The sequence below is a fragment of the Sinocyclocheilus anshuiensis genome, unplaced genomic scaffold (assembly GCF_001515605.1).
Source record: "Sinocyclocheilus anshuiensis isolate Anshui unplaced genomic scaffold, SAMN03320099.WGS_v1.1 scaffold38, whole genome shotgun sequence".
Lineage (NCBI taxonomy): Eukaryota > Metazoa > Chordata > Actinopteri > Cypriniformes > Cyprinidae > Sinocyclocheilus > Sinocyclocheilus anshuiensis.
Genome location: NW_015544213.1, coordinates 973,778 through 983,028, shown reverse-complemented (window position 1 = coordinate 983,028; position 9,251 = coordinate 973,778). Strand labels below are relative to the sequence as shown.

The following is a 9,251-nucleotide window of genomic DNA, read 5'->3' as shown; positions in this document are numbered from 1 at the left end:
AAATAGTTGTATCTCGGCCAAATATTGTCCTATCCTAACAAACAATACATCAATGGAAAGCTTATTTATTCAGCTTCGTCTCAATTTTTTAATTGACACTTTAAAAATTGACACTTATGACTGGTTTTGTGGTCCAGGGTCACATATGTTACTGGAAATCCACCGGTCACTGCCTGGCATTACAGCATACAACACTTTTATTCAGATGACTGTTTAGAAGTTTATCTAAAACGTGCTTTTCAGACTCTCTCTCTCTCGTTTATTTGCCCTCTAACAATGTCTAAAAATGTATACACCCACCACAGGAAAACTGTTATTGAACCAAGTCATGACCATATTTCAATCCACCATATCTTAAGCATTCCTTGTTGCAAATGACATTTTAACATTTTCTAAATAAAATGTCCGTTTTGTCTGGCTAAGGCTAATTTCATAGCTAAAATTTTATGTAGGGGAGAGCGGGGCACAAAGTAATACTTTTTGACTTTGGTAAAATAAATGTTCAGCGATATCTTCAAAAGATTTTTGAATTTTGGTGCACATTTTTTTTCTATATAATGTTGATATGGTAACTAATAAATACTGTAAATTTGGTTATGCTAGCGTGTGTGGAAATATTCAAACCATGTGTGTTACAACTAACCCCGCGGTACTTTGTGCCCCGCGCTCCCCTATTCTAAAAACACACAATTAAATCACATTTTCACACTTATTTGACATAATTTGCTTTGTCTGACAAAATTAAAGTTCGATTTGGAGGCGACACACAATAAAAAATATATTATTTACCTTGATTTGTCTTTGTTTTCTCCATAACATAGGCTATATCACCTCATCTCAAGTAGCCTATGCACACTTTCTTAGTACAAGTACACTAATATCTGAATTGTTGGTTGTGGTGAAAATGACATCAAAACTTGGGGAAATAAATGGGGAAGTCGTGGCCTAATGGTTAGAGAGTCGGACTCATAAGGTTGCGAGTTCGAGTCTCAGGTCAGGCAGGAATTGTAGGTGGGGGGAGTGAATGTACAGCGCTCTCTTCCACCTTCAATACCACGACTGAGGTGCCCTTGAGCAAGGCACCGAACCCCCAACTGCTCCTCGGGCGCCGCAGCATAAAAAAAATGGCTGCCCACTGCTCCGGGTGTGTGTTCACGGTGTGTGTGTTCACTGCTGTGTGTGTGCACTTTGGATGGGTAAATGCAGAGCACTAATTCCAAGTATGGGTCACCATACTTGGCCACATGTCACTTTCACTTTCACTTATAAATACATTATGTAATATTTCTTATAGTTCCCCCATTTTTCTCACTTTCAAGAAAATATCCAGATCTATATTCAATCCTTGTCTACTTCCTGTAACAAAAAGGCAGCTAAAACTTTGAGTGTATGCTCACTTTTTGGTATTTTTGTATAATTTTTGTTTTGTAGGAAAGATTGTTTTGTTTATTGCTATGTGATCTGTTTAATTTTTTCCCACTTATTTATTTATTTATTTTTAATGTAATTGTTTTTTTGTTATTATTATTATTATTATTATTATTATTTCTCTCTTTCTTCTGAATTTTAATTGCTATGTATTGTTTTGCCATCCTTGAACCCCTGGCTCTTTTCCTTGGCATATGTTTCTTCACTTTTGTATTCCGTAAGCAAGTGTTTAATAAAATATAAAAACACACATATATATAGGCCTATATCTTATAGTTTAGGTCATTGATTTTGTTAATGTAAAATTTGTTACAAATTTCGTATTTTACGATTAAAATTCTGGGTCTGGGGGACAAGGTTAAAACATTTGAAAAATAGCAACAAAAAAAAACATAAATTATAACATAACGACATAGGGGGAAATGTGACATAGGTTATGACGAAAATAAAACATTGAAATCTAATAGTGTAATTAAAATATCGAGTCTTGAGACATAAAAGTGCCTGAAGTTGGGAGAAATGCCGTTTATGTATCGCTTATATATCTCCTTTAAAGGGGTCCTATTATGCTCTTTTACAAAGTCTTGATTTTGTTTTGGGGGTGTACTAGAACAGGCTCTCATACTAGGTTGTTCGAAAAACATTATTTTTCACATATTTTACATTATTACAACACCTCTCTCCCCAGTCTGGCATGAACGGCTCGAATAGTTCCTGTATCCTCAAACAGCAACATTACAGACTAACTAAAGTTGAAAAAGTGAAAAAGCATAATAGGACCCCTTTAAGTATCACTTTGTATCCATACCATACTCCGTATCTATACTAGGCTACTATACTAACCGCCTGACACAAGACAGACCCGTGAGACTGGTCTAGTAACGGCTTGGTGCCGCCTGTGGGAGAAACACGGAAGAAGAGTTCATTCAAAGCGTTTGGGGAACCGCGCGGATACACGTACACGAGTTTCTCCCGGTAAACATGCTCCCGTGACGCTTCTCCAATGCGCCCTCGCGTTTTACTCTCATTCGCAGCGGTTTTAAGTGGAGATGTCTGGAAACACATTACTGCACGGACTGATTCTCTTATATTCAATTCACCCGCTCGTGCTCGCCGAAAAACCGGGTAAGTGAACAAAAACACGGCAGATGATCGGAAACAAAAGGGGCTGTTTGCTGAGGCGTCAGAGGGTACTGGTGGAGGACTTTGTGTAACCGTTGTTTGCATGTAGCGTGCATTTGTGCTTTTATATCATTATAAGTAAACGCACAGCTTGTTCTGAGGAGATATAATGTTTCAAACTTTGTTACACGAGCTCCAGATTGATCCTGTAAACTCTTGAGCTCTGTGAGTTTGACTTATCATTGTAGAAATAGTCTTGGATTACAGTTTAAACCAGGACATATGTTTGTTTCGCGTACATGCTGTCTTAGAATTTGTGTTCAGGAACAGTGTTGTGTTGCATGTTTCTGCATGAACCTGTAGAATTGCTTCCAACTCGTAAACCTGGAGATTTAATACCTAAAAAGTTGATATCCTTATACCTAGCAGGTAAGATATTTGGTGTCATTAGAAAAGAAGTGCTGACTGTGTTGTAACAGCAGTTGACAACATGCCGGCGCAGTCTGTCCATGAGGACAACTTTCACCTCAAATCACTCTCACAATGGGACAGGATTGCAGTCAAGAGTGCCTGATGGTCAAAGCAGCATCCGGAAACCCATAACTTTTGGGATTTCATTGCTGCACTGAGGTCTTTTTTTTTTTTTTTTACTGCTGGGATATTTTTATTATTCTGCATATGACCTTGTCCAAAGTAGCTTACTGTGCACACATTGAGACAAAACAACTGGAGAAACCTTTAGTTGTTAAAGGAATAGTACAGCCAAAAGTGAAAATGCTGGTGTTTAATCTCAGAACCTTTATTACTTTCTTCCGTGGTTCACAAATAGAGACATTTTGAAGAGTTTTACTGGTTGATTGAGGTTTTCAAGCTTTGAAGCAACATATAAAAGTATCCATATGACTCGTGCACTATATTCCACGTTTTTTAAACCATATATTACCTAAACAGACCGAAATATAAATAATTTGTCACTGAACACCTTGACATCTGCACTAGCTCTCCGTGGCAGTTTCATGAGAGAAGCAGGTATGTCTGATTTGGGAATGAATCATTCTGAGTCTGATCTTTCCAGTGAATTGGTTGATTTATCTTCATGCATTTGGCAGAAGCTCTCATTTAAAGGGTTAGTTCACCCCAAAATAAAGTTATGATTTACTTATCCATATGACGTTCCGAACCCATAAGACTTTGGTTCATCTTCGAAACACAGATGTTTAATGAAACCTGAGAGGTTTCATAGAATTTGTACCTCCATTCAAAGACAAGGTTGCAAAAACTTAAAAGATCTGCAAAAGCTTAAAATAGCATCATAAATGAGTCCACATGAATTGAGCGCTTTGATTCGAGTCTTGTGAAGAGATACAATTCCTTAATGTGATGAACAGATTTATAACCTTATTGAATCTTTTAAAGTTTGGTTACCTTGACTTTAAGTGGAGGGACAGAAACCTCTCAGGTTTCATTAAAAATATCTTTGAGTTTCTGAGATGAATGAAATTCTTAAGAGTTTGAAACGACATGACGGTGAGCAAACGATGAGAGATTTTTCTTTTTTTTTTAGTGAACTATCCTTTTAAAGGTATAAATCTTATTGGAATCAAACCCATTACACTGGCATTGCTCTACTGTTTAAGCTGCAGGAATGCTTAATGATTTAGTTCACTCACTAAAGCAGTCCACTTTTATGTTAACTTTTTGAATTTTGTTTTACTCTTGAAAACTCTAGTACCCACAAGGTCTAATTGGATGGATAAGAGAGTACTTCTTTACTGTATGGTATCACTCCCCTTGACGTGTTATTTATTTTTGTATTATAGTAAGTTATCCTAGAACTATTGCTTTAACATAAATACTGGCAGTATTCTTGCCAAGCATCATGTTTTTGATTGTACACTCTTAAATATAAATGTTCTTTATTGGCATCAATGGTTCCATGAAGAGCGTTTAACATCAATGGAAGCTTTCCATTGCACAAAAGGTTCTTTATTGTGAAAAAGGTGTTTAGATTTATAAAATGCTCTTCACATAAGAATAAAAATTGTTCTTTTAAGAACTGTTCACTGAAAGTTTCTTTGGAGTTGTTCTACGGCATTGCTGCAAAATCACAGGCTAAATAGAATATCCTCAACTAGTGTGTGAACCCTTATTTGGTGCATGTTAGGAGACAGTCGAATTGTCTGTACATGCAGAACTCTCTCTGTTGTGAATATTTGTCTTCCACCCTGGGGCAGACGATGGCCAGGTGTTCCTTAACATGCTGAAAGTACTGGTTTTGAAGCTCTGTTGTGTTCTTCTCTGTTGGAATGAATGGAAAAAAGAGCTAAAACCGCTTTTGGTCATTTTAAATAAATGTTATTGTTGACGTCTACTCCTTTTTAATAAATAATCTTAAATATTCTTCAAGGCAAGACACTACAGGCTAAAACATTGTTTTTCATGAATTGGTCATTTTTGAGATTTGGCTTTTCATGACGTGTTGTTTCAGACTAGTTTAAAGAAAACATCCAAAATACACCTAAGTATTTTATTGAGCTTTATCTGATTGCTTGTGTATATTCCAATTACTGTACATATATTTAAGGGCTCTTTTCTCATGCACTGAGACAGAATTTTTTATATTTATCTATATTCTGAAGTTTTTTTACATTGCAGTTTGTTCATTTTTAACATTTTATAACTAAAAACGTGGTGAAAGTTTATATGTTTCTGGCTTATGACAGTATTTTCTGATTCTGAGACATAAAAAGATATATATATCGCCTCAGTAAAAACCATTGCCTCTAATATGTCAACAAAATGAAACAAATTTTGAACCTGGCTTTATCCAGTGTTCAGATTTCTTTTCTGTAAATATATGAAAATTAGTGCATATTTAATTAATATAGTCTTATATAAAAAGCTTGTAATACAAAAATGTTTTTTTACCCTGTTCACTTGGGCTGTCTTGCCTTAAATGTGTAGTTGTAGATTTTAATTTGTTTGCATGGCCATGATTAACATGTGATGTCATTCCTCCACCACCTGCCCTAAGGTTTCCGTCCATTAGTTTTTTTGCACTGACCCAACCCTATATCTGGATGGAGTTCAGACGCCACCACAAAGGCCACTGTGTGTCTGCCAGTATTTAGCACTGACGTAATACCAGCTAAGGTCAAAGAAAGCACTTCTGGTTAGTGCGGGTGAATGTTCCCTTAGAAACACACCGGAGCTATTTATATTGGTCCCGTTTCATTCCTAGTGTCATTTAAGAATGCCGTCGATGTCACGAAACGCTGGGGTCTCAGAGTCTGTTATGCGCATACATCAGCGCCAAGTTCCTGCATGGCTGCTGGAGACTCAGCTGTCTGGAAGGAAAGTTGATGGTGCCATCACAGGTGTGAGTGCCTTTACTGTGGGAGACAGTGGCATAACGGAGCCTTAACATATCAGTGAACAGTAACAGTCTTGACAATACTTGCACAAATGCTCAAATACTCAGCATGGGAGCTCTTCGCCCTGGGATCATCCATAAGACTTGTGTCTGGCAGCTGACGGTTTCTAACACCACCTTTGTCACTGATCAGTGAGCATATGTGAGGAACATTGTATTTCTCTAATAAGGGTGCTGTATCAACTTTTAATTACAAAACTTATACTTAGATCTAAGTAGAGGCTTCTTCTGGTGTTTTGACTTGTCTTAGGGGCATGTACAGTACATGTTGAAACACTCAGTAAATTAAACTTTCTGCTGGCTAATATAATATTATTTGGTTTACATTAGGTTGGCGTGCATTGGCTTGTTTGGTTTCATGTGATCTTTTGTTGCAACAGAATCAGTCATTCTTGTGCATTTGGAGTCTTGCTGTTACATAATAGATTGGGTTGCTGTTTTGGTATCTACAAGAGTTTAATGAGTCTGGGGCTTGAATCAATATTATATTGTCTTTTAACATGAAGGAATGAGCTTTAAAAGCTTTAATTTAAGGTGATTTCTTTGACTTTCAGTTTGGGTGAGTGAGATTTTAATGTTTTTGAAATAGCCTAAGTCTTTTAAACTAAGCCTTTTAAGTCAGCAGTAGGGCTGCACGATAAATCGCATGCGATATTTAATGCGCATCTTGTCAGAAAGCCGGTTCTGTAATCAGCGGTAAATCTCCATCCACGTGCGTGCTTTCACATTGAGCAGCATTAACTACACAGAGCCGTTGTTCACTGACGAGCTGCGCAAAAAATCGTGCGAATATGAACGTGGTTTTGCACAGCTCGTCAGCAACAAACCTCTGCTGTTTCAGCGATGACTCATCTGAACACCTCTGATTGGCTATTGCATTCTTAAACTCAACAGAATTGTATGTGAATGGTTATAATGCGCAACACTGTAAAAATCAGTAAAAAGAAATATGATCAAACAAATAAGCCCTAATATTAATTAGATAATAATACTAGCCTGATAATAATAATAATAATCGTCTTGATATTGTCAAAGGCCCTAATGCTGATTTGCTGCTCAAGAAACATTTCTTATTATTATCAATGTTGAAAACAGTTGTGCTGCATAGTATTTTTGTGGAAACCATCATTTTCAAGATCCTTTGATGAATGGGAAGTTCTGACAAACAGCATTTAATTGAAATGAATTGTTCTGTAACCTTATAAATGTCTTTACTGTCACTTTTGATCAATTAAATGCATCCTTGCTATAAGTAATTTCTTAATATACAAATCTTTCTGACCTCAAACTTTTGAATTGTAATGTTTTTTTTTTTTAAATACTGATCTGTTTTACATGTAAGAGTCAATCATTGTCTCTAATTTGAGCATAAAAAAAATACACTTTGCATACTAAATATTAAGTGTTAGTCTTGTTCCTCCTGGGTCTGAATTCAGCATTCTTTATTACAACAAACTCGTTTTTTTTTTTTTTTACAGATGATGGCTGTGGTCATTATGTCCTTGGCCAAGAGAGTGGTGTCCTGTCCTCCAAGAACTACCCAGGAACTTACCCCAACAACTCCAGGTGTGAATGGCGAATCCGTGTACCCATTGGCCACACTATTGTCCTCAAGTTTGGAGACCTGAACATGGAGAAGAAGGACTGTGAGTCTGACTATTTGAAGGTTCTGAAAGGATCGTATTGGGCAGAAATGGGTGAGCTGTTTGAATCATTCATGTGTTGTACATGGTGCTTACATAAAATGTTGTTTTCTCAGCCATTATCTAGTTATTCCCTAGTGGTCACTAGATCCTCCATTGGGGTCAAACAATATATGAAAACCAGATGTTCTCAGTGGCGAATAGTGGTACAGCTTCTTGTTTTGATGTCTTCATCTTTTGTCAGTGTATCAGGGCTTTCTTGTTTGATTAATGAAAAAAATGTGGTGGAATAAGTTGTTTTTGTCTTAGTGGTTTTCTTGAAGCTTTAGTGCATTTCTCAAGAAGATGAGTCTTGCTGCTCAGGAATATTAGAGTAAAGGACATTTTGACAGCTGCATTTTAATTTAAAATTGAAGTGTGGCACCAAACCTAATGATTATTTTCAAACAGGTTTCCCAAACCTCCTTTGGTCGGAAAAACAGATATAGTCCTGCCCCAAACTGATACCATTGGTTGAGCCAATTGTTGCTGTGTGGGGCTGAACCGGAATGCTGTAGGAAAGACTGCTGTATTTAGAAATCTAATTTGAGTCTGGTTGTACTTGTGCAGTCGTATTGTGATATAGATGATCATATGCTCTTTAGTCAGTTTAAACTCCTCTAGATCACAGAGTGAGTAAACCTGAGTAAAGCGCTGTAAATCAGAACGCTGTCATGAGTCGGCACCAGTCACACATTGATAAGTTTACTGTAAAGCCAGTAATGTGTGTGGAAACCACAGAAATCAGTGTGTCAGAGGATGTTTCAGAGTTTATGGTGCCCCCTTATAAATTTATACCCCCCTTCCTGAATCCCCATCCCACCTCAGACTACCAAATAATTTCACTAAACATTATGAAAAATTAATGTTTTTTTATTTAAAAAAACCTACAGGGAAAAAAACACCTGCATCACTTGAAGCATTGAAAAATAGCATAGAGAGAATAACTTATTATTATTATTATTCTCTCTCTGTTATTTATTAATTTTTTGTGGGTTTCATGCTGTCCGCTAAGGCATAGGACACACACACAGGCTTTCCTCCTCACCAACGACATTAAACACCGTGTCTACACTGGACACGAGAGCAGCAAAATACAGTAGAACCCATTATAATCAGTGACGCTGTGTACACTGGATGCGGCGCGACCATAGACTGTAGGTGCGACACGACAAAACCCGACATTAAACTGATGCCTTGTTCTATTTATGACGTACTGACACAGTTAAAATAATTTGCAACGGTCGCTTTGTCACGTCAGTGTAGAGCTGTTGCGGTGCGACGCGACAACTGTAGCGTCTGGTATAGACACGGCGAGTGAAGCCGAGAGCAAGATATGCCTCGTCATATTTTCTGCATTTAGCTTTTAAATGACCAGCACCTGCCTGGGTCTGTGCGACTTCATCTATGGCTTTTCTCTTCCCTTTCACAAACCGATCCATCCGTACACACATGGAACGGTGATTTGGGGGAATCACTGCTGTGTTTAAATGCGGACGTTACTCCTAAAACATTGAGTCTTCTTGGACAAAGCCCTCATGTTATGGTAATACTGGTGTACCTTATAAGTGAAGTTAATAAAATCA

The 9,251-nt window shown here is 37.3% G+C and overlaps 1 protein-coding gene across 5 annotated transcripts in view; it reads left to right on the top strand.

Moving 5' to 3' along the window:
* Positions 1–2,276: 2,276 nt before the first annotated feature.
* The window catches only part of LOC107697143 (discoidin, CUB and LCCL domain-containing protein 1-like), a 55,416-nt gene continuing 48,441 nt past the window's right edge, over positions 2,277–9,251 (top strand). For all 5 annotated transcript variants that reach the window (XM_016497800.1, XM_016497798.1, XM_016497799.1 and 2 more), the window contains exons 1-2: positions 2,277–2,553; positions 7,462–7,680. In XM_016497800.1, coding sequence (XP_016353286.1) covers positions 2,478–2,553; positions 7,462–7,680 — 295 coding nt within the window. In that variant the 5' untranslated portion in view covers positions 2,277–2,477. The remainder of the gene's footprint in view (positions 2,554–7,461; positions 7,681–9,251) is intronic.